Genomic DNA, 25,008 nt, shown 5'->3' on the forward strand with positions numbered 1-25,008 from the left:
TGACGCAATCGCCTGCGCTGGCCGGGGTTGATAAATCGCTAGGCGAGTGGCTCAGGCCTGGAAGTGACGTCTTTTCGTAGCGGCTGCCGGTGCGGCCCCACGTGGTGGTGGAAGCGGGTCGCGGAGTGGGGGCTGCGTCCGGGCCCGACATGAATCCTTTCGCCTGGTACCCGCCGCCCCCGCCGGGGCTCCCCCCGCCCTTCTTCTGCCCGCCGCCCCTCTGGGAGCCCGGCTTCTGGACGCCCGCCGGGCCCTACCCGCCGCCTGGCAGCTACCCGCAGCCCGCCGAGAGCTACCCGCAGCCCGGCAGCTGCGCGCCACCCGCTGCCTGGAACCCGCCGGCCTACGGGGAGCCGCCGCAGGGCCCGCACGCTGGTGAGGGGTGTGGGGCGGGCGTCTCTCGGGCCCGTGGGCTCCTTCCCATCCCTTAACGGCACGGACCCTGGAGCTTTCCCTAAGCCTTGGAGGGTGGGTGGGGGACTCTCCCTCCTTCCAGGCATGTTCGTGCTGGTCGTGCAGGCCCGTCTCGTCTCTGGTGGGCCCACCGAGGTAGCAGGGGGTGTTGTACCGGCTGCATGTGTGACTGGCTCTTTTTTTTTTTTTTTTTTTTCCAAAGGTGGAAATGGTAATTTCTCCCAGAAATGGCAAGGCAAGCAAGCTCCTGGGTTTACTAAACATCTTCCAGAAGAAAATAACAAGCCAAAGGTATGAACTGGAGTCCCCAGTGCAAGAAAGACATGGATGTATTAGATTGGGCCCAGAGGAGTGCCACAAAAATGGTCATAGTACCGGAACCTTTCTGCTGTGAGGAAAAGCTGAGAGAGCTGGCATTCAGCCTGGAGAAGAGAGCTCTGGGGAGACCTTATTGCAGCCTTTGAGTGCTTAAAGAGCACCGAAAGAAAGACGGGAACAAGCTTCTTAGCAGGTTACCTGTAGTGATAGTATAAGGAGTAATGGTTTTAAACTAAAAGAAGGTAGATTTAGTTTGGAGATAAGAAACGTATTACGGTACAGGTGGCAAGACACTAGCACAGGTTGCCCAGAGAAGCTGTGGATGCCCCATCCCTGGAAGCGTTCAAGGCCAGGTTGGGTGGAGCTTTGAGTAACTTAGTCTAGTGACAGGCGGCCCTGACCATTGCAGGGGGTTGGGACTAGATGATCTTTAAAGGTCCCTTCCAATCCAAACCTTTTTGTCATTCTGTGGTGGTAGCAGGTGTGTGAGATTTGCCCCATGGTACCGCAGAGACTCCATACTCTTGTCTAATGTGACTGCCCTTGCAAGAGAGCAGATGGATGACAATCAGTCTGCAAATCTTGTGCCTGCTGAAAGAAAGATACACTTCAACCAAATCCTAATACAGGTTTACTTTAGAAAAGCCCTTGCTGTGGTGATGCCTGAGTGCCTAAATTAGATTAGTGCTCTTATATATTATCAGGGCCAGACAGCCAGATCACCCTGATGTGTGTAGTGGGAAAAGGAAGGATCTCTGCTACCCTATGAGCTCTTACATGTGATGTGAGAACAGGCGTGGTCTGACTTTGTAGGGAAGATACCCAAGGCTGTAGCCTAACTCACTTCCTAGCCCTCAATAAATCTGTGCCAGCCTGGTGTGTTTGCAGAAGCGATAATTGAGGAAAAGGTGGTAGTGGAAAGAGTTGAGTGCAGGGCGCTTTGTTTGGAAGGTAAGGGATTTGAACTTCACTTCCATGTTATGTTAGCTTATCTTTGAAGCCTGTTTTAATTGACGGTTTTATTAACATAAATACTTATTCATGTGTTTCACACTTAATTAAAAATATCTAGTAATCTTGTTACTGCAGCCCTGAGATGATTTCTTGTTTTTCTTTCAGACCAAAAAGAAAAAAGAGCCTATTTTCTCTCATTATTGTGATACCTGTGACCGTGGCTATAAAAACCAGGAGAAGTATGATGAGCATGTTTCACAACACAAACAGGTTGATGAATTTAGCTTGTTTTATTTACACTTTGATTTTTAACTTTCTGCCTGATAAGTAGTTAGCTGTAGTCACTTTTTGAATGGAAGACTTGGCAAAGAGATTCCAGAGCTACAGAAAGTGTTCATAGGGTTTTTTTTCTGAATGCTCTGTGTAGGGGAGGTCTTAGTTGTATGTTTGGTTTTATTGTTGAAGTAATCTTTTTTTCTCCTGATGTATTACAAAGTGGTAGGAACTACTTTATTGACAGTATAGCATGTAAAATTTTTGTGTGAAAAACATATTTCAAAAATCCACTCCTTTATTGCAAAGAAGTATCAAAATTTGAAATTGGAGAGTCTTGTAAATCTTTCTTTTAGGTTAACTTCACTTTATCTCCAATTATCGGATACATTAGCTTCACTGATTATGCTGAAACAAGATTAAGTTTAGAAGTACATTATCCCTTCTTACTGTTTTGACAATCACATTTGTTTTGAAACTGGGTAGCTTAGAAGTGCTGTATAACTAACTGTACAGGTGTCTGGTACCAACTTTATTTGAAGTGTGCTTGAATACTTGTTTATAATTGCATGATCTGGTGTGTCTTAAGTTCACTTCCTTATCTTGCAGTGCACAGAAGAAGGTTGCAGTTTCAGCGCACATGAGAAGATAGTTCAGATACACTGGAAGAATGTAGGTATCTCCCCAGGCCCAAGATACAAGTCTACGCAATCTTTACTTTAGTCCCCTTTTCTCATTCTTCAGAGGCTTGCTTTCATCCTGAAAGGAAAACGTATTGCTTCTGAGTAGGATCTGTTGTAAGACAATATTGTGGATGAAAAGATGTTGAATGCTATGACTTTTTCTTAATGGATTCATTTTGTTATCGCTGTGTACAGTCTCACCTCTTTTGGAGATGAAACGGTGTGATACTACTACAGTTGACAGAATTATGCTTTTTTTGTTTTTCCTTATGGGTTATTTCCTTCCCCTTTTAAACACCTATGAATACTTTTTCTTTAGGCACATGCACCTGGTGCTAAAAGAATAAAATTAGATAGTCCAGAAGAGATTGCTAGATGGAGAGAAGAAAGAAAAAGGTAAGACTTGTGACCTATGAATTTGTTGTACTATATTTTCCCAGTGTGATCATTAGATGACAGCTGAAAGGCAGCAGCAGCATATACTTGCCACGGCTGCTCCTTTGACTCCACAGAACTCCTGCATGAGTGGCCTGTGTCAGAATGAGCCAGGAGAGTGCGAGCTGCAGAGACTATAATCATTTGCTTTATTATAGTAGAAGGCAAGATATCAACTGAGAAAGAAGTAGCTTTCCCACACATTTGGTTTGGTACCACAGCTTAGTTGAATGACTTGATTCCTTTTAGTCTGATTGCTGAGGTATTTTAGGTCACAAAACTGTGTGTGCTTGGTGATTTTTTTTAATAGCTAAGAAACCTGGAACTATTATACTGACTGTAATCTTAACACATCCCAATGTGTGCTAATTTCTACAGCTTAAGTTGTCCCAATAGACCCTCAACAGTGAGTTTTCCTAGTTTTAAGGAACTTTGTGCATCGCTTGACACTTTTCTGCTGAAAGAGAACAGAATCCATGAGTGATGCTGTCTCAGGTAGTTTAACTGATATTGTACCTAGGGTGCAAGGTGAAGTTCCCATGTAAGCAGTATTTCTCATTATTTTTCGTTCTGTGATGTGAGGTGGTATAACTTTTTTTTATGGTTGACCAGCACTGAAGTGTTTAAAAATTCATGCTGTACTTCCATAGACCTTTTCCACTTCTTTTTCCTGAGTTGAACAGGTTAAAATCCTCCCTTTCCCAGCAGGTGAAAGATGCTGTAGGTTGTCTTCGCTTCTGTTTGTGACTTAGAATATAGTTTTGCAAGTGAATGATCAGTACATGGGTTTTGTTTCCATGAGCAAGAGTCCTATATGCAGTGTGAGAAGTGCAACAAATTTAATTTCAAGATCACTGGCAAAGAGCTAGGGGAATGTACAAGTAATCTGTTTGGTTTTTTTTTTAAATTAAAATAAGCACAGTTGTGTAATGCAGTCTTACGGATGAATCCAACTTAAATTTTTGTCACAAAGTAATGTTAAAGCGTTCTTGCTTTGAACCTGACTTCCCTTAACAAATTTTTACACAGTGGCTTTGTAAAAAAAGTGGAATGTATGGTAGGAGATTTTTTTAATACTTTCCATCAGTTTTTGCTGTATTGAGAAGCAAAATTCTTCCCCATGTAAGTTCATCCCTGCAAGTTTTACCTTTCCTTTGGACATGGTTTCAGCAAGGCAACGGGAAGACTTACCACTGTGTCAGCACATCTCAGCAGTCAACTGTTGCACCTGCTGTTCATTTCTTAAAAATCAAGGGAATCTGTAGGCTCCTCTCTTTTTAAAAATGGCTGTTCTTGATGAAGAAACAAAATTTTTTCTCCTGTGTTTAAAATGCCAGTTAACCAGAAAAAAATTGCTTGTGGTCTGTTCAGGTATGGTTTGGTGTTAGATTAGTTTTGGTTCCAGGTTTCCCTTTTATTCTTTTATTGAAAAGATGACTCCAAGGCTTGTTTTTTATTTGCTTTCGGTCTATGTGTTGCTGTCCTCCCCTTCCCCCAACAGTGATGCTTACATGTCTTTATCACTTACAATACGAAGCATTACCAAGATTAGCAAAGCCCAAAATGTCCTTAGATTTGTCTTTCTGGTGGCCTACACTTTATTTTGTAACAGTAGCTCTGAGGAAAAGCAAGAATACTTGCGTGCAGTCTTTCCTACTCAGTTTTAACTTTTCATACACTCTGGGGGATGTTTGGGAGAGTTCATGTCTAGTGGCTGATGCTAAGGTTTAAGTGTGGAAATCATGTTTAAGGTGTGTGTGTCAATACCAGCTCTACTGTACAGTAAAACATTAGGGAAGCAGGAACTGAATATATAGTCATGTTTTAGATGCTGTTTGCTTGAGAAATAGGTGCAGCCAATCAAAGCAACTTGTATCTGCAGTTAATATTAAGGATGATACTCTGCCTGAGATTTTTTTTTTACTGAGTTTCTAGAGGATCTCATGGTGGGTATTGTTGGTTTTCTGCAGATGAATGTAATTTGGCTGTGTTACAACATTGCTGAAAGCCTTTGTTCACTACAGCAGAGTGAAATCCATGGAAATAAGTCTTGCCGTCACGATCGCCAACCGAAAGAGGCAATACGGGGTTAGGACCTTCTAAGCCAAGGCCACTAGATGGAGTAATGCTGTGGACTATTTCGGTACCTAGTTCTTCTGTGGGCATCTTAACTATAAAGGATGAGTGTAGAATGACTACCTGGGTGGCTTTTGTTACTCTTTGTACACCAAGGTAGCTGTACTAACATCCTTTTTAAAAAAAAAAAAAGTGGGAGAAACCCAGCTGAAACTTTTGTGAAGCTTTAATTGGGTCACCAGCAAAACATCAGTTTAGTACTGAAGGTTTGTTGTTGACTCGCAATAAACATTGCATTGTACAGGAAAAAAAGGACACCAGAGGGAGTCTGAGCTATTAGGCAGTTTTGGTTTATGGTGACAGGAAAAAGCCTTTTTCTTTCCAGAAGCTCCAGTTAGAGCTAAGAATGAATCTTTTTAGGTCATTAGTAGTTTGTTTCTAATTAGGTTGCAGTGATTTAGCATGTGTGTTTCCATGCTGCATCCCTAACATTCCTGTCCTTGTTCTTTCAGCCGTTATAAATAATTGCTTACAGAGCTAGATTTTTCTTCTTAATTAGCTCTTGTGTTGCTCAGTTGTGTATCCCACTTAAAGTCATTTAGAAAGAGCTTGTGTTTAAAGTGCAGCCTTACTCATGTAGAGGGAAGAGAAAGGGGAGAGCTGGTAATGGGTGAGCATCTCTGAATGAAATATGCTGGGTCAGAATTATGTTTTCCTTTCTGATTCTGTACAATGCCCTGTTCATTGCTGCAACAAGCATATGTGCTTACCTAAAAGACTTTTTAATGGTTTGTGGCCCATTGAACCTGCTGAGTGAGGCAATCTAAGTGAAGAGCAATACAGATAAAGTTCCCCAAGATCTCAGGGCTTCCCTATGCTTTGCAGTTGGGTGGTTGTGAAGTCTGACATCAGTTCTGGTGATACAATTACTTCTCCTGTTTTGATTTGTCTTTCCCTTCCAAATAAGTGTGCTGTTCTTAGCATATTTTTTCTTAAACATGAGCTTAAAGGGAATTTTCTACAGTACATTTCCATAATGTGTCAGAATGGGGTACTGCTGTGTTCCCTTCTTACCAAGTGAGATCTGGGTCCTGCTAGCCCATCTGTTTCTAACCAGCTCTTCTTGAGCAAAGATTATTAGAAAGAATGTGGCAAGGTTGCTGTGGTGTTAAACTGAATTGTTAAATTTACTTTTCCTTAGTTCCTAATACAACACCATAGGATTTTCTTGATCTTGTGTATCGCTTGTAAATTCTCCCCCACCTCCCCTCCCTTCTTTAATCTGTTGAGGGCTTTGTTGTTCAGTTAGGGATTGACAGCTGTATTTCCTTGCAGTGCATCTCGTAGGCTGACATGTATGTAGTGAATGAAGGCCAGTACTGTCAACCACACCACTTTTAATTAATTTGTGGTTCTCTGGTTGAATAATGATAATCTTAGAGTTGCTTGGAATCTTTCCAGAGTTTCATTCATAGTAGTTGAAATAAGGAAAGTAATTTCTTAGCACCTGGTAAAAGTAGAGACAATGAAGCAAAGTAGAAGGAATGTGTTGGTAGATCAAGGTGAACATAGATACAGTAAAGTTTCTTCTAAGCTGCAGGGATGTATTGGCAATAAGACTGCCTCAGCTAACATACGATAAATTCACGCTAGAGATGCAATGCTTGGTAAAGTGCCAGGGAGTCTAAAATGATGATTTTATCAGCTCTCTGTTGGGCCATCTTTTTCCCTTTGGGCTATCCATGTCCTCCTTGCTGTTGGTTGTGTGCATGCAATGAAGACCAGCTCAAGAAATTGAGGCAATTTGATCACTGTGCTGTTCCTATAAAGATAAACTTGTATAGCTTTTCACTCAGAAATTTATTGTGTAAGCTGCTGTAGAGACAGGTTTTTCTTCTGTTAGACATTGGTAAAGCTCTGTTTTTCCACTTCTTGCTAAAAGCTAGTTCACTGATATTTATGTGAGCAAGATGGAGTATGCTGGCCTATAAAGCATGTATGACTCCTGCTAGTGCACTCATTTATTGGAAAAAAAAGTCTATTCACTAAGGCACATGTTAGTGATCATGCTCAGTGCCATCTCTGGAAATTTAGGGTATCCTTTACCTATTGGTGTGTAAGTAATATACTCTTATTACCAGAAAAATGGGTTTTCAGGCTATTAACCTGACAATTTATACTGAGGAACTTCCAGTATGGATTATAGAAGTGTCTGTGGTTGGAAACTGCAGCTGCTGTGAAATGGGGCTGCGTTCTTGGGCAGTACTGGCCCCTCCGTGAAATCTGCTGTGCCAGATCATTACATCCTGGTTTAACTCCCTCTTACTGTGAGTTGTGTAGGCTCATAAAGCCTTTGTGGTGACTGATGAAGCTGTCTGTACTCAAGCTCTGACAAGTTGTTTGCAGGGTTTAGGTGCTGGCATATTTCTGCTTCACTGATGTTTGTAGGTAACGTCTTAAGAACCTCATATTGTTAGGGGAGGAGGAGGAGGGCATGCCTTCTGAGAAGGATTCAAACCCAAATCAGCTCTTCAGACTAACACATACCCTTTTATGTGCAGAGATTCAGTATAGGCTCTTCCTTTTGCTTTGTCACACCTCTGTCCAGAAACAGTCTTCCTAAATGTTGTCTTCCTGAATAAGAATTCTCTGTATCAAAAAAAAAATCCCCTCTTGTTGATTTTTGACCTCTATTGAGTATTTTGTGGCTGTCCTTAGATAGTGAAGTTTGCAAAGTGTGCCGTAAAGTTGTATTTCAAGACCATACTGTTACCATTGTAGACGTCTGCCTCCACTTAGGGTCCGGTTGAATTTTGTTGCCTCTGTGGGCAGAGCTAGCTGATGCTAGGAGGCGTACAGACCTCTGTGCTGGGGCTGCGGTACCTGACCAGTTGTGGAGTTGCATTGGAGCTGGTACATTGGGGTGGATGGGTAACTTTGGTCTGCGCCTATCTCATCCACTTGCTCTTTGTAGGGACAGCTAGGGTTGGCTTGGCTAGGTCACACCAGCTGGGCTTAGCCCAGACGTTGTTGCATAGGAGAGCACCTGGGGGAGAAGTGAACTCAGTCTACCTAGTAGTGAGGCTAGTGACCTGTGAACATCTAGAGCTTGCTGCCTGACAAGCCCTTAGATGGAAAAATAAACTAGCAGATGCTCGTTTGCTCGCTGTGAATGAAGCACTGCACGTGTGCTGTGAAAATAGGTAAGTTTTCTGTGTAAGGTAAAGGCAGTGAGTAAAATGCTATTTTACTTGAGAATAATTTATTTGAGAAGAGCTGGAGAAAAAAACCCACAGCTACTTCAGGTGCTCTCAGATATGCTTTTGCAGCAATACTTGGACTTATGGCCTGAGCTCTCCTTAGCTGTTAGTTACTGCCTGTGTCAACTGGAAGGGTGGTTTAGGAGAAATCTGTCTGTCTTGGCGTTGAATCGAACTGAAAGTGTTCGTGGAGTCCATTATGGTGGCTCAGTGGAGGGAGTGGTAACACATAGGAATGAAAGTGGGAGGCAGTGACGTCTCAAACCATGTTGTGAGAGCGTGTCTGAATATGTCTTTAATCAGCATAACTACAACAGCACTTTGAAGACTCCTTTGCTCTAGGACTAAGGGTCTTCCCTTTTGTCTTTTTAAAATAAAAATTTCTAGCACAAGCTTGAGGCTTTTTTTGAGCATAACTACTTATTCTATAGCTTGCTCTCCTCCAGTGAGCCTTATTACTGTGAAGGAAGGCACCTTATCCTAAAATTGTGTACAGGTGCCAAGCACGGGGGTCTTTGTCAACACAAAGCTCTTGTGCAATGAATTATTTAATCCTGCTTGCTGTGTGCTGGGAGTGTTATAACATGGATGAACAAATGTAGCTAACAGGAAAGAGTGGAGATAAAACATCACACCCCTGTGCTCACTTGAACTGTATGGTGGATTTCTGGGAGAAATCCAATGAAAATCGACACTGACAGCCTGTGTTCAAATCCTCTTAAAGGAGAAAAGTTCTGTAGTGTGTTCAGGTGTCTATTGTAGGAAATGCTTCTCATGTTTTTGCCTTGGTATGTGGTCAGGCTGTATTGCATTGGTGTGACATTTAACGTTCATGTTGTAAATTGGGGAAGATGCATGTGATAAGATTAAATATTTAAAGAAAGATATGTGTCCTTTTTGATACCTATATTTAGGAGGCAGTTGCTCTAAGTTTGTTGTTACTCTATTTTAATAGACTTATCAAATATTTATAATTTGTGTTTCTATCCAGAAGCTGGAGTGTGTGTGGATGCATGTGTTTATCATTTACCTCCTTTATCGCAAAGCACTGGGATTTAGCTAGCTAATGTTTACAGGGCGACTAGTGTAGCCATTTTGGGGCTTTGGTGGTAACTTGCAGCAGGCTTTGCATGTTAGAACCAGCATGGGGTTTGTCTGTAGGGAGGGATGGTGAGGGAGGTGTGGGGAATGGAAGAGAGGGATGGTTTGGGAGATGGTTATAACAGTAGATTTGTTTTGATGTGCATGACTTAGCAATTTTTCTTGAAGCTGCAATGAAAAAGGGGCAGTAACTTTGAACTAGAGGTCAGTGTGCAAGCACAGTACTGAATATTGCTCGAGAGGAAACTTGGATGCTTTTCTTGAACTGTCACATTAAAGAAATCTTGTGCACCCAGAAGCTGTTCTTATAAGCTTTTTTTTTGCTATTCCAAGAACTCAGCAGTTGGTTTGCTAAAGGCATGTTGTACCTTTTGAGATAATTCAAATAGTCCAATTGACGCACCATAAAAAGTCACATTGCAGGACGAAATAGTGCTGTTATGTGCAGGGGTAGGCAGAAGGTCCATAAGTGTTACTGAACTGTTCGTTTGTAGCTTGTTTGATAGTTTTGTAGATCTAATTGTGCTAATTTGGTAGGCTTATTTATTTATTTGATCTGAGCATGTAAGCGTAAGTGCACTAGGGTTTCTTTTCCTCGCTAACAACTTTTTTAAGAAGGAAACAGTCTGTTAAACTTCCACAAAACATCTTAAAGATTTATTAACATTTAGAGGATGCTGGTTTGGTAAAGGGGGAATTTACAAAGAACAGTGAATCACTTACGAGCCAGTAATTTTTTTTCTTCTAGAAATTATCCTACATTTGCAAACATCGAAAGGAAGAAGGCGATGCAGATAGAGAAGGAAGAAAGGGGAGAAGTACTGACTACCCAACAGTTTGGGTAAGTGTTTTGAAACAAGCTTGTCACTTTCCTGCTAATGAGTTCAGAAGTATCCTCTCTTAGTTTGTTTTCCCAGCACTTACTGCTTCTACTGTACACATGATCTAGCTACCCTTTAACAGAGGACAGGTCATTTGAAAAAACTGCAGATGTAATGTTCTTTTGTTTACAGTTCTTCATAGTCCACTTCGGTTAAATTAAACAATAATTGTATTAGAAATCAGAGTGGTGAATTCTTGCTGAATTCTGCACTCTGGCTTGTTTGAGAGAATCACATTCTAGTGGCCATTCATTAGATCCGTGTAACCTTAGTCTCTGAAAAAGAAGTAATGGGGACAGAAGTCAAGCAACATAATGAATCCATGTGGTCTAATCCTTTAATGCCTGAAAATGGCATTTGTGAGTGGATTTGTCGTCTTACTCTCTCCTTTCAGATGATAAATCAATAATCAAGTGAAGAGGGGAGGGAGATTTAACTTTATTTTTGTAACTTAAGTAGTGCTGTTTTTTTCTTCTACCCTCTATCATTTTGATCTGTCTGCTACCTTTGTTCTGAGCCTAATACTTAGTCCTTTTGGATTTTTACCTTTTCTCCCTTGTATTGTGAATTGCTTTCCAGTATGGTCTTTGTTCTTTTTTTCTCCCCCTCAGTGTCAGTGTTATGTGGACCCAGCTAACTTCATTAGCTGTACTTTAAAGCCTGTGGGAGGACTTCTTAAAAAAAATGTTGTTGTGATCCATGCTACTAGAATATCACTAAACTAGAAAAACTGAGCTGGAAGGCACAAGTGAACTCAGTCCTAAGGGGCTCATGCTAAAATCTATTTGCTGCTGCATGGAAGTGAAGCTGGAGCTTACCTGGGATTAGTTGAGTCTTTTTTTTCTTTTTTTTTTTTTCCCTTTCTATAGGGGATGACAGCAAACAAAATAAAACTTGCACCATGGTGAAGTGGTTGAACTAGGGCAGAACAGGATTCATGTCAGGCTAGTATAATTTTAGTGCAGCATGTGCTTCAGAAGACCCAGCACCTACCTACCCCCTCCAGCTGGTTGCCTTTCGTGACTTTGAAAGGAAAGGTATATAAAAGACTGAAGTAAAACTTCCTTCTAAGGATATAAAGTTTCAGAAGTGCTTTGGGCCCAAGGAACCAAACCTAGACACAGAAGCTAAAGCTGCACACATGTAATACTGTATTTGGAGATTGTTATGAGCAAAGAGGAGTTTTTCTTGTCACAGAAACACAACTGGTGTCTACCAATTTATTTGGTGGCTCTTGTGGCTGTGAGTTGGATGCATTATGTAGTCTTAAATGTCCATCAGCAATTCCATACTATTACATTTCTAGTAACTTCATATCTGGAAAATTGTTTGGAAAAAAAGCCCTTGAAATTATAGGTTGTTTGCTTTCACTTAGTGACCTTTAACTCTGGTTGATTCTAGAAATCTCCACCCCCCTCCCCTGAGCTGCTAGCACTATAGGCTTGATGAACTCTCCAAAAAGCTGTCATTTCTGCTTTGTATGTCAACAGTAAAGATTCTCAAATTGGTGCTTATCTGGCAAATTTACTGATGTGTGAGGCAAAAATAGAATACAGCTTGTTCTCTGCAAGCTGTACTATTAAAGCAAATAGCTAAGTAAGATTTAGAAAGGATTAGATACTTAACGCTTCTACGGTGCTTTCCATTTGTGGTTCTCTGAAGTGCTTTACAACTGCTAATTCTCACTGTCCCCACATGTGAGATTAGAGATGCAGAAGGACTGCCTTAGTAGTCTGTCTGGTGTCTTGCAACAGCTGAGTTAACAGTGCATGGTGCTCTATCCAGTCTGAATGGGAAGTGAAGAGTAGTATATCTTTCACAAGAGGAAGGGCAGGTGCCAGGCTGACATTTGTTGGGATGTGTTTGTGACCTTGGGGGTTTCTTTTTAGGTGTTTGAGGCCTCGGGGAAATTGGAATGTTGTATTTAACCCTTGGTCAAGGACAACACCTCTAATTCAGCCTTTATTTGTTCAGTGTCTTCTAGGTTATACAACAATACCCTAAATTTTGAGCCCAGTTGTACAATTTCAGAAATGCAATTCTGTGCTCGATGGAATTGAATTATGGGAGCTAATATTAGTCCTCTTTTGTGGGTGAGAGACTGATGCTCATGAAAGTGGTGGCTTGCCTTGTGTGCCACAGGAGCACTGGTGGATGGCACTATCCTGGCTGAGTGACCAGTGTTAGACGCAGTCATGAAATGACTGGAGAATGGAATGAAATATCCTTTGTTGTGATATAAAGCCATTTTAAATGCTATTGCAGGTGCTGTTCTCTCAGGAAGGACCTAATTAGGCTAGAAAGGATCAGAAGAGAGATCTATTGGTAATGGGAACGTTTCTGTACAAGCAAAGTGTGTGGCTTGGAAGGGCTGCATGATGGCGGTCTAGAAGAATTACACAGGTGGGAAGAGGTGAATAGATTGCAGTTATACGCTGGTTCTTGTAACTTGGGAAGGATGGAGGTACCAAATGACTATTTTAGACACCAGAATGAAGGCAAACTGAAAGAGATCCTTTTTCACAAATTATTAATACCTTGCTGCAAGATTTCAAGTGTGCCAGACATTCACACTGCATCCTGCAGCACGAGATGCAAAACCATCAGTGTCTTGGGAGCATCTCTAGTCAGAGAGGGTCTCTGTGTGGTACACCATGGAAAAGCAGGTGAGAAGAAGGGTGACCATTTACCCTGCTTTTGTGCTTTTTTTTCCTTTCCTCGCCTGTTTCACTGGCTGCTTATCAGTGACAAGGTACCAGGTTAGAAATACACCTGAGATTGCTTGCATATGCATGACTAGACCCAGGAAGAAGTTTCAGGAAGAAGCTCTTGTCCCAGTATGGCATTATATGGTTGACTAGGGGTAGCAGGACCTCTGCCATGTATGTAGATGAGGCTGAGGGAGAGTACTGGGCAGAACAAACCGTGGGGCTCATCCAGGACAGTAGATCTTCTGTGTCTTTTGTGGTTGTCTTGTTCTGCTGAATTAAGTTTCTGTTGCTTGAAAAGAAGTATTTTCAGAAAGCTTAGGCTGTCCCTTCATTACTTGCTTTTTTTTTCTAGGTCGTACCTATTCTTCTCTATGTAGACTTTGACAAGAGTTTAAGCTCTCCAGGTACCTTCCTATAAACATGTTTTGTGGTTATAGGGTAACCTGGAAGATTATGGAACCAGCATGCTGTGCTGTTCCCCTCGTTTAGAACTTGTTGTTTTGTTTCAGGTTTTTAAAAATCCATTGTCCTGATCAGAAGTTTTTTATTCCTTTTCCATTGGAGTGAAAGATATGAATGGCATGTTAGTTGGAGGCAAAAGCAGGCAGTCATTGCGACTGATGGTGTCAGGTGGCTGAATGGATTTAGTGCAGCAAGATCCTTCTCTGAGCTGTAACTGGAAAAAGGAGACTTAAGCAGTGGAAGTATGTTTATTGTAGGTGCTTCTCTTTGAATTCCATGTTCCTCCTGTTTTGAATGACCTAATTGCTTAAGTGAAGAGAATATTTGTTAACTTCATAATGTGAAATGAAAACAGTGTCCTCACACTGTAGATCAAGGAGCTTGCTTAGCCTGTGTGCCCTTTGCCTTTTTAAAAAATAAAAGTAATGAACTTCAAACTCTTCATTTATGTTCCAGCTTTGTCACATTGCACTGCCAATGAGATGAGCTGTGACTGCCTGTCTGGTCTGTCACCACATGTTAGCTGAGCTGGAGTAAGTCCTGGCATCATGCTGTGTCACTGAACCTTAAATGTGGGCCTGAGCGATTTGGTTACATCAGTTGATTTTATTCTCATAGCTTGTCACTTGTATGAGCTTTGTGTTTCTATTCTCCAGCAAAATGAAGGGGATGTGGAAACCTCCAGAAAATGAAGAGAAGTTTGGGCAGCGAGGAAGGCAAAGGAGAAGACAAAGGCACCCGTTCTGGAAGAAATTTAGAAAAAATGATGGTGATCATAATGTACATAGAACTCAAAATGAAGCCAATGGACCAGAAAACAGCATGTGTGAAAAGGAACATGAAAACCAGCATGCTTCAGCAGCTCAGCCCGATGTGAAGGACACAGATCCTCTGAGTTTTCTGGCAAACAGTGATGTTGGTAAGATGAAGGAACTTGGAGAATTATTTTTAGTAGTACTACTGAAGTGATTACAGATATTTTGTGTAACTAGGAACTTCTGGGGAGAGCTGGGGATTTCCAAAACCGTGTAAACTTTGTCCTTGATTGAAAGAGGGCTAACTGTGTACGTTTAAAATGGGGAAACTCTCTTAACAGAAGATTGATTCAAAGCTTTACAGTATTCTTGGAGAAGAATACTGGGAAGCCTGTTGTCACGCTTATTTCCTCATTGTTACTAACAAAAATGCTCAGGATTGCTGTATTGCGGCTAGAATAGTGCCAGGGCCAACAGGGTTATGAGCTTTGAATGTAGTCCAACATCCCTGTGCCTAAAACTTGCACTTAAAACTTCCTTTTAAATGGAAATTTCTACTGAAACATATCCCGATTCAGGACATGGTCTTTGAAGGAAATTCCTGGTGTAATTATTGTAAAAGAGTTGGTCAGTGCTTTATCTAAAATGGGGTAAATGCATTTTGGGGAGCTTCTGTCCTGGTAGACTTGGCCTGTTATGGAGGAAAATATCTCAGTAGTCTAGAGGACTTAGAGATACATGTATGTGTCTTACTGAATTCGTGTCCACATGTGCACTTGGCTGAGATAAGTTTTGGAAAGAAGCTGAAGAAAAATTCTGATTAGAAAGGCTGACACAAGAACGTTTAAGATACTACCAGCGTTAAGCACTTCTACATAAACTTGCTTGCAAGCCATGTTAATTGTATTATAAACACAGGGAAAATCTAGCAGACTACTTTTATGTCTGTCTTTTTCTCTGAGAATTAGGAAGCATTAAATTTTATTCTCTTGTCATCAGAAAATGTTTATATGAATGGGAGAAGATGCTGGGAGACAGGATGTGTGTCTTGGATTTGAAAAATAACTACTCTGGATACTTAGTTTTCTTAGCTTTGTATGTTTTGAAATATGTTACTAGTTTTAAATCGGTATTATGTAACTAATCAAAGAGGGTTTCTGGGCTCCTAATGGAGCACCTCAATTTATCTTTAACAAGTACTTTGCCATAATAATCTTATTTTACCTGTAATCTCCTGCCTAGGAATGCTTTTTTGTGCAAAACAGCTGGGAGAGGCAGCACAAGGAAAGCCCTTTGTTACATAGGGAAGTGATGCTGTAGTAACATTATGAAGGAGAGGAGAAGAAATAGCTTTTGCTTACAAGTCAGGATTTTGGAAGTGCTTCCATAAAGTTTGTGTGCAGCATTACATGTTCTGATGTAAGTACTGTACAGTAATCTAAAGAACGTGTACCATCTTAGGTTGCTAAACTGTGTGAAATAAGAAAATCTTTATAAAGCCAGAAGAAGAATTAAGTACATCAACAATCAAGTTATTTTTTGAAAAACTGTTAAATTACCCATTGTGGTTTTGAAAATAACAGTATTTAAAATGTGAAAACAAATACATTTCCTTGTATGAGTTAAGTGAATTACGTAAAATGTCAGTATTTTTCTTCTCATTCTGTTTTTTTTCTGTATTATTACTTTTGATACTCTCCATATGTGTGTGTTTTCTGAAGTATCGCTGCTTAGGTTTTTTTGGTGAGCATGTCTTGTTTCCACATGCTGGCAGCAATATAAAATCTCCAGATATAACTACTTATAGTCAGCAGTGTTGCAGTACTCTTAGTATATGGCATGTAAGCTGACTTATACTCTAGCTATTTTTAGTAGCAAGGCTAGAATGCATCCCCTGGAAAGATGTCTGATGCTGGGTTTTTCCGCTTGAAAACGTAATCTTCAATTAGTGGGAACAAGAACCCAGTATCCCTATGCAATTTGTTTATTCCACTAATCTCTGCATGTTGAGAAACTTGAGTATACTTAAATATAACTCTATTTTCCTGCAAGTGCTTATGTTCTACTTCATGATAAGAAGTCTAATTATACCAAAGTACAGCTAGTAACTTCTGTTATAATAGATGGAAAAGGAATGTAGTACTTGCTTATTACATATTATTAAAGCCAGTTGCTGGTTTTTTATACTATTGAGAAATATAGTCATAACAAACACAACGTAACTAAGTAGAATTATTTAAAAAATCCTACAACGGAAGTCTGTGATTTTACTGTACAGATACATTTTGTTGGATATTTAAACCTTTCTAACAGCAGCAGCCCTTTCTCTAGAGGGAATATATTTTTGCATAATGCATTCACTTCAGTTTTGTTTAGTGGCTAGTTCCTTCAAAGCTAAGAAATTGAATGGGAGATGATAAGCAGAAATGAGGTAAGGTGATGAGCCTGCCAGGTGTAAAATTTTGAGGGATCTACTAACTAGAAAGTTGGTTGTATTCAGTAGTGCATAACACTTTCTCCACATGTTACCGTCATAGAGAAAATGTATTCCAGTAAATGTGTTCTTCCAATTTCCTGAAAAGCAATTTAAAAGTAATTCTTTAAGTTTTGAAGAAAATAAAAAAAAAGGCACCCAACTACAATATGCACTCAGCATTTTGCATGAGATAGAAAAAAGCAGCAATGAATCAAAATAATTTGAAGTAAATGCTGGTTTTATCATTGTTAAAGTATATGCAAGTGCTGTGTGTTCTCCATGAGGAAAGTGCACTGTGTTTAGCATAAGCTTCCAATGTAATTGCAAATTGGCATGATTTAGTAAATGAGCAAGAGTCAACCTTTCTCAAAAAGACCTCAAAGTAAAAAGAGGCAGGTATTTAGGTAAATATCTCTGTAGTTTTCTAAACTGTTTTACTCAGCATGAGTGCCAGTGAATCAAATTGCCAATTGCTAATGCTATTTAGAAGAGAATAGAGAAACGTTTGTGATTTCAAAATAAAAGATCTCAAAAGTGTTTATTTTGGTAAAATCTTCTTAAGGAGGCAGCTTTCCTATGGGGCAGGCTTAGACAGACAGGGAATAAGAGGGCCCAACTCTTTTTGTGAAAATAAGATTGCAACTGGTCTTTTTCTAGAAGTCTCAACAGGCTGGTTTCTCAGAATGTTACTAGTAGTGAGGAGTTCGTATGTATGTGTATATATGTATGAAACTTGTGTGCAGGTGTATTGCTGGAAAGCATTTCCTAGTTTTCCTGCTAACTCTAGCACTGTTCACTTGAGTCCAGGATTTTAGTGCATATAGATTTGTTTCAAACTAAAGCCATCACAGTTTTTGCATGTTTATTTTCAAGGAATCTTTCTCTGGTAGGGCTCTTTTTTCCTACTAGCCTCAATTTCCGCATTTTTGGTCCACTTGGCTCCTATCTTCCCAGTATTCTCTTTTGGGGTAGTTTGAGACTGTAATATCTTGCTTACTTAGGCATGTTCATAATGCTCAGCAGGGATTTAAGTATCGGACAGTCTGAAGTACTGCTGAAAACCAATCTTCTAATTTGAAGCCTTGGTTCTCAATGTCCCTTACAACTTTAATATCAAAAAATTTCTTTGCTCTTCAATTCTCACTTTGAATGAGCCTAATTCTCTTTCCCTCCACCTCCCTTACCAGCTTTTGAATACTTCTCCCCCACCCCCTGCCTCCGCAGGACTACATCCAGCAAGACTTCAAAACGTGTTATGAAATCCTCTCTCTCTCTCTTTACCTACACTTGATAATAAAACCTATAATTATGTTTGGTATGTGAAGAAAGAACCAGAAAGCCCAAGCTGTTGTTCAGGAAACTTTTTGCTTCTGTAGCTTTGCTGGCAGGACTGCAAACCAGCGGTGAGACAACCTTGCAGCTGAATGCCTCTAGAGGGTAGGCAAATGTGGGGTTTTCCTGTCAGTTCATGGTGCTGAGCAACAAACGGTGCCTGGTGTTGGGTTTCTGTAGTGATGGGATGGGCAGCTGGCTGTTGTTGTAGGAGTATTGGGGAAAAAAATTCCTCTTGCCTTTTCTTTCCCTGTAGAGTCCGACAAGGATGAAGCAGCAGCTGAAGACAGGAGGCTGGGATTGACTGTTGTTCCCAAGCAGGTCACCTCTGCCCTGAGTTCATTGTCGGCCAACTACGGCAGCGCATCTGACAGTGAGCCTGAAGGTGTGTAGAAGCGCATCCTCTGCCCTTCTCCCCTCCCCTTCTACCCTGCATCACTGCACTGGTGTGGACTGCAAGTAATGATAAAACCTGATGGCAAATTACCCTTCTTTGGGGAGGGCTGGGGACTTAACCTCTCCTGTATCTCCTCTCTGCCCTCTCTCACCCCGTTGTCCCATCCCTGTGTATTTATAAATACAGCATTTGTGAGAGCAGTAGCTCTTTACAGCTGCGTTCCCAGCTGCTGAAAGCTGCAGGCTATCGGTCAGAACCTATGCAGTACTTACAATTTCTTGAGGAAAAAATGTAAAAGAAATCAAAGGTGTTGCAGAAGAAAATATAGCATGTAAGCTGTGGCTTACATTTAGCAAAGATGTTAAAGTAACCAGTAGTTCAGTGGCTTTATCTTTGAAACTCTTGGCTGTGGAGATGCCTTTTGATTTCTGGCCTCTCTGCCACTGCTGTAATTCAGAGCTGCCTGGTACCTGCTGATTTTTACGCTTATACAAGTAAACAGACAAGCTTGTTAGTTATGCACGGGGATGTTTTTGCAGTCCATGTACACATTCTTTCCAGTTTGCTTTCCGTGACAGTGTATGCTAGTACTGCTGTAAGCTATGCATAAAGACAGGCTAGGACGTGTAAAAGGGTATGCTGTTGTTCTGCTCCTCTTGTTTCCCCATTCCTCCCTCCTAGTTTTGAGCGTTAGCTGGGGTTACTGGGTGAGCCATTACTTGTTACCAGTATGGTGATAGCTCCCAGTCTCAGAGAAGCACCTGGACAGAACACTGCATTTGTGGAGGCAGTTGCTGCATGGGGATGGCCTTGTCCACTTGACCTGTCACACTAATGCCTTCTCCCTCCCCCACTGCCCCAGTTCTACAGCATACTTTAGAAAGCCTCAAACAGACTTTCCTGAAAGACTGGGTGGAGTTTTTCCCCCCATCTTTGCCTTTTCTCAGCAGCATGCCCTGGGTTGAAGTGGGGGATATAAAATGTCTTTGGTTAGGGTGTGTGTCATTGAGTTTCCCAAGCCTTTTTTCCTTTAGTTGGGGGGGGGTGGGCGTGGGGGGGTGCGGGAAGCAGCCTTGCTTCAAATCATGTTTGAATAGTGCCAGGAAAAAGCTGTTATGCTCACCCTAATTTCCATGTCTTTAAGGGCTTTTTCCACAAAGCTGCTGGGTGTTGAAGTAAGGCTTGAACTCTCTAGTGCGTAGATTTTGTGCTTCTCTGAGTGTATCCATCAGTGTATGGTAGAGAACTGCTGCTACTTCTTGTTTTTGCAGGTAGTTACTATGGCTTACTTGCCTTAGGTAGCCTACCCAAAGTTACAGAGAGCATCTGGCAGGCAGGGGATTGAACTTGGGCATCCTCTGCCCTAACTGCATCATGATTTTCTCAGCAGCCAAATTTGCAGCAAACTATATTGTGAAGTGGAAGCAATGTACTTGCTAAGTGATAACAAGGCTGCAGTTTAAAAAATCTTGTTCAGCTCGTACTACTTCTACTTTTTTGTATTGCAGAATTTAAATATCTTGTTTTCCTTTCTGTGAATGTTTAGAGATTATTATTTTAAAAGAAGCCCCAAACTCAAACCAAACAAAACCCACCCTTCCTCTAAGTAAACCTTGAACATCTTCACATCAGGTTATGTGAGCAAGAATAGTACTAACAAACTGCCAGTGCATGGAGATACAAGCACGTTAAAGAAGCTTTTAAGTTTGAGATGAAAGTGTGTTCTTTTTCTTTAAGAAATCTCTGTCAAGACTGCAACAAAAGCTGAGAAAAACCAGGCTGCGCTCAGAAATACACCGCAAACTACTTCTGTTACTTGGAGTCGAAACTGGAATCAGAAACGCTCAGAATATGCAGGCACAATGTTAAGAAGCTCGAATTCAAATGCACGTCGCCCCAGAAGGCCTGATAACTGGGGCAAGAAAACATTACCTCTCCTTCCAAAGCGCCGTCCAACTCTTCTGGAAATGGTAAGTCTTAGTACTAAAACAATGCCTCTTGTGCAGGATTAGCACTGTTTGTGAGTGGTTCTCTTTGCTGTGGGAGGTTAGAGCAGTCTGTTAGCAAAGGTCCTGTCTTAAAAATAGCCAGCGAGCATTTCACTCAGAGAAGGTGTAGATGGCTTAAATAAACAAATAGAAATACCCTGGGGTGCATTCAGGTAGTGACTGATGTCAAGCTCATAAAGTGAGCAAGAGGTGACAACTTAATCGTGTGCCTAAAATGAGCTGCACAAATGACAGAACCTTTATTCCTTCCTCTCTGCTCCCTGTGGTAGTATCAATTAGGTTTTTGTTTGTGTGTGATCCCATCGGCCTTACTCTGATCTTCCTTAGCTTTCAGCTTTGCTATTCAGCTGCCTTCCTCTGATTGAGGAGCACACAAGTTTTTCAGATGCAAAGAGATCTTGTTGATAAGGCTGCTGGTGCCTTGAACTGTGGAGTGGTGTTGAGCTGCAATCTGTAGGGGTATGTGTGTTTCTTCTTTGTAGACATGTTTAACTCAATCTGAGGAAGTGATAGCACGGGTACCTTGAAGAGCAGGTTGGTGTCTTACAGGAGCAAGAAGAGGGTTGTAGGGGTGAGTCCAAGGTGTTATAAGTCTGTTCTGAATAGCAGTGCAAAGCATCTTATTTGGAGGCTTGGTGACTTGCTTTAGTGTAAACAAAACTTCGAAGCTTTTATTGCATTTAGTGTTCAAAAGATTATTGGATAGGTAGATTACCCTTGTGGTTCTGTAAATAGCCAGCGAAGAGCTCCTCCATCAAGGGAAGACTTGCTGTGGGCGGAACACAGCAGAAAGCAGCGTGCCACTGACATCAGGGCTCTGAAACGACACAGGACGTTTAGGCAAGAGGTACCTGATAAAGCATATCCCAAGCTGCAGATGTAGGAGAAATCCCTTGATAGTCCTTTTAGCATGTAGTACTGTTGCTGCCAAGAATTAAAGCTCCTAGTGACTGAAAAGGAAGTATTTGCCCTTTGTGTAGCTCCCTAAGCATGCAGTTGTCTATCTCTTGCTCTTCAAAGCTGTTGGTGATCCAGAGTCCTCACTGCTTTGAAGAAAGTTCGATGAAGTCCCACATGCCAAGAGAAGCTGACAGAATATTGGAAGCCTGAATTGTAGCTTGCCAGTATAGTCCATTTTCAAAATAGCATTTTGGTGGGTTTTTTTGCCTTTAATAGTGCTCAAAACTGTTGTTAAAGGGCATGTACTGTAGCTGTGAATTGCGGGGGGAGTGCCTGAGATTCACAGGTAGGCTTCCACTGTTGCAAATGGTCAGCATATAAAACTTCAAGGAAGCAAGGCTGAAATTTTACAGTGAGGAGTCACTGTTGAGAATTTATCCAAAAAGCGAGGAAGTAGAACTGCTAAGAAAAGGATGTTGTGTCAGTGAAATGGTGCTGTAAAAAAATAATATGAAAAGGGAGGTAAGAGAATAGCAGCAGACGTCTATTGGCAGTCATTTGGCAGTAAGCTTGGGCACTACTAAAACGTGTTTATTGTAGCCATGCAAAAACAGTAATGTGTGTTTATTCATTTTGTATGCTGACAAAATAAAAAGCTTGTGTAGCATCACTCCACTGAGATCCATCCCTGCATTAAAAGATACAATGCAATGATACAGTCTCGATAGGGTGATGGGGCATCCCATCTGTGCCTTTATTTGGCCATTTGGGAATTAAGCAGTTTCTGTCAGTCCGGCAAAGAGAGAACATCACTGTGCTGTTCCATCTGCCCTAACATGCACCTCTTAATTCAGATGGGAGGTTTCTGAAGGCCTGTTCTGGGTGTCAGGTGCTTGTAACATCTCTTAGTAACTAGTCTAAAGAGAAACATGCACTTTAAAGTGGCTGATTAAACCACTGTTGAAACTTAGAACAAAACCAAGAAAGCTTATTTGTGACATTACAAGCCAAATTTAGCTAGATCTTCTGCAATGTGTAATACAGATCTCCCGCAAATGATCAGATGGTTACAGATTAGCTACTTGCTTTAAACTTGTTTGTTCAGAGTACTAGATTCTGCTGACACTCAATGACAAAAGGTCCTTTAGTCTTCTGGCTGATTTCTTTTCTTTAATTTTTTTCTTATTTTAAAATACCAAAATGAACTTCAGTGAGGTTAAAGGAGATGAGGGAGGCCTCCAGCACTTTAAGCTACTAGACTTATGTTGGTGGATTATAGCCCAAACCATTTATTGCTATTTAAATCTGCAATCTGGTACCTGATATGAAACATGCCCTTTCCTTGTATTTATCTTTTACTCATAGGGATTTTCTAATTAAAAATGCATAGGATATTAAATTACAGATGCAGTATAACCTGGAAAGTGTAAGAGATGTTAATAGACTTGCTATCCTGATGTACTGGCATGCATGGCCTACTATTTGTGATATGAGAACATTATCTCGTGGGTCTACAGTCAGGTAACTGGGGAGGAAATTCCTAATATTCCAGTATGTTCAGTGACATTCTCCATCACCTGAGCAAACTGAGACTGAAAGCTTAATCCAAAGGTACCATCAGATTTGTTGGCTTGTTCTACCTGCCTTAGTGTGTTATTGGCACTGAGTGAGCGGTGCTGGAACGTGCACTTTGGGCACGTACTTTTCATCCTTTTCAGTGATAGTCATGTGCCAGTACCATAGTGAATCATGACTAATGTGAACCTCTATCACTAGATGTGGTGGTTGGCCACCAGCCTGCGCTGCTCTAGCAGCCTGCTGCTGCCCAGGAGGGCAACTCCCTCCCTGCTGCCTCCTCCCACCTCTTCTCTGCTATGCTGGGCCTTTTGCTGACACTAGTCAGGTTTTGACATGTGTGCCCCTGAAAAAAAATGCCTGAACAAACAATAAAAAAAATCCCAGAACACCTGACTGCTTGCTGCTAATTGTCAGGTTCATTTTCTCCTGGCTGGTGAGATGAACTGATATAGTAAGGGGTCTGATTAGCCCAAGCTGGTGTGAGGGAGGGGAATGAGCCCTTGGATCACCCAGCTCAGCAAGCTGCATAGTAGTGCTGTCAAACATGCTTGCTGGCTCTGCCAGAGTCCTGGTCAGTCAGTGGAAAGGCACGAAAGGTGGGAATATATGGCTTTCCTGTGTTGTGTCTGGTAAGGCAGTCTCCTGCTCTGTGTCCAGGACTTGTGTGAGAGTGCCAAATCAATACTTAATTTTAGAGATGTTCAAAATCACTGAGTAGAGCCATACATCTTGCTAGGCTTGTATCAGCTACAAAGCCAGAAGCAAATGTGCGTCAACTTCTTTTCTTTCTTTCCAGTTACTGGCCCAGGACATCCGACATGAAAGGAATGTGATTTTACAGTGTGTTCGATACCTCATCCAGAACAACATGTTTGGACTTCATTGTAAAACAGAACCACAAGCTGAATCAGAGACTGAACAGTCCACTACAACCACAACAGAGTCTTTGATGGACAAACTTGATGAATCTAATCATTCTTGTAGCTCTGACCTTCAGTTAGCAGGAGGAGAAGATGATACATTATTAATAGCCCAGGGTGAGAAAGTGCCCATGGATCAGACTTCACAGATTGTTCATGTGGCAGATGAGGACACATGGGAAACCCCATCAATTCAGTGTGAAGATGCAGTGTAGAATGGATGTCTGTTGTGGACAATAAAGCACAGGCTAACATCTTCTGCCTGACTCATACTGGTGTCTTTCAAAAAGCAAAATAAAATAATCATTTAAGTACATCCTGAGAGCCCTGAAACCACTTTTCTGATCGGGTCTGTCTGAAGTGGCAGTTTCCTTGTGAAAACAGCATCTGTGTTGAGTAATTGCATTTCTCCATGGCAGAAAGGCAGCAGTGGCACAGAGTATGACCTTCCCTAGAGTAGGTGCAGATTGTTGCTTTTGAGCTTCAGAGCTCTGTTTTACCTCATTGTGAAATGTGTGTCAGTCCATCACCAGAGCCAGGTAGTCTTGCGGTAGGATGGGTCTTCCTTGTGTGAAATCATGGTCTGCCATGTATCTGAGCATCCAAAAGTGTTTCGGTGTACTCTTGAAATGACGATTCAGTTAACATTTTTTTCCACAGCTGTTACTAATACAATATAGCTAATACAAGTGTAATACATCTAGTATGAAATGGAAGATACAACTGACCTGGCTGTAAAAGTACTGCTTGTACCAGGAGTCTCCTGCTTTCTGAACTAGTTTGTTAATTGAGCAGAGAAACAGGAGTGAGGGTGCAGACTGATGTGAGAAGGCGTTTTTAAAAAATTAACAAAGTAACTGCTTGCATCAGTGCTAGGTTGCTGGTTGACCTCGGGTACCCAGCATTAAGCCTTGGGCCTTAACTGCAGTTACAGTCATTGCCTGACAAATCTTAACTCTTGAAGAAAACTCTTGGTATTAAAGTTTAGAAGGCTTACTAGGAGTTACTGGTTTGTAGGCTTACCAAGAGTTACCGGTTTGTCCCTTTTTAATATGCATTGGGAATTTATTAGT

General features: G+C 41.3%; 1 protein-coding gene across 1 annotated transcript; it reads left to right on the forward strand.

Moving 5' to 3' along the window:
• The first annotated feature begins 48 nt into the window (after positions 1-48).
• Positions 49-24,251, forward strand: NUFIP1 (nuclear FMR1 interacting protein 1). Its single transcript, XM_037375889.1, has 10 exons — positions 49-375; positions 617-705; positions 1,852-1,956; positions 2,569-2,631; positions 2,962-3,038; positions 10,263-10,355; positions 14,225-14,487; positions 18,388-18,516; positions 20,266-20,498; positions 23,812-24,251. Exons 1-10 carry the CDS (start codon positions 150-152, stop codon positions 24,148-24,150), a joined length of 1,617 nt encoding a protein of 538 aa, XP_037231786.1. The 5' UTR covers positions 49-149; the 3' UTR covers positions 24,151-24,251.
• Positions 24,252-25,008: the final 757 nt, after the last annotated feature.

Source organism: Falco rusticolus, chromosome 2 (genome assembly GCF_015220075.1).
Source record: "Falco rusticolus isolate bFalRus1 chromosome 2, bFalRus1.pri, whole genome shotgun sequence".
Lineage (NCBI taxonomy): Eukaryota > Metazoa > Chordata > Aves > Falconiformes > Falconidae > Falco > Falco rusticolus.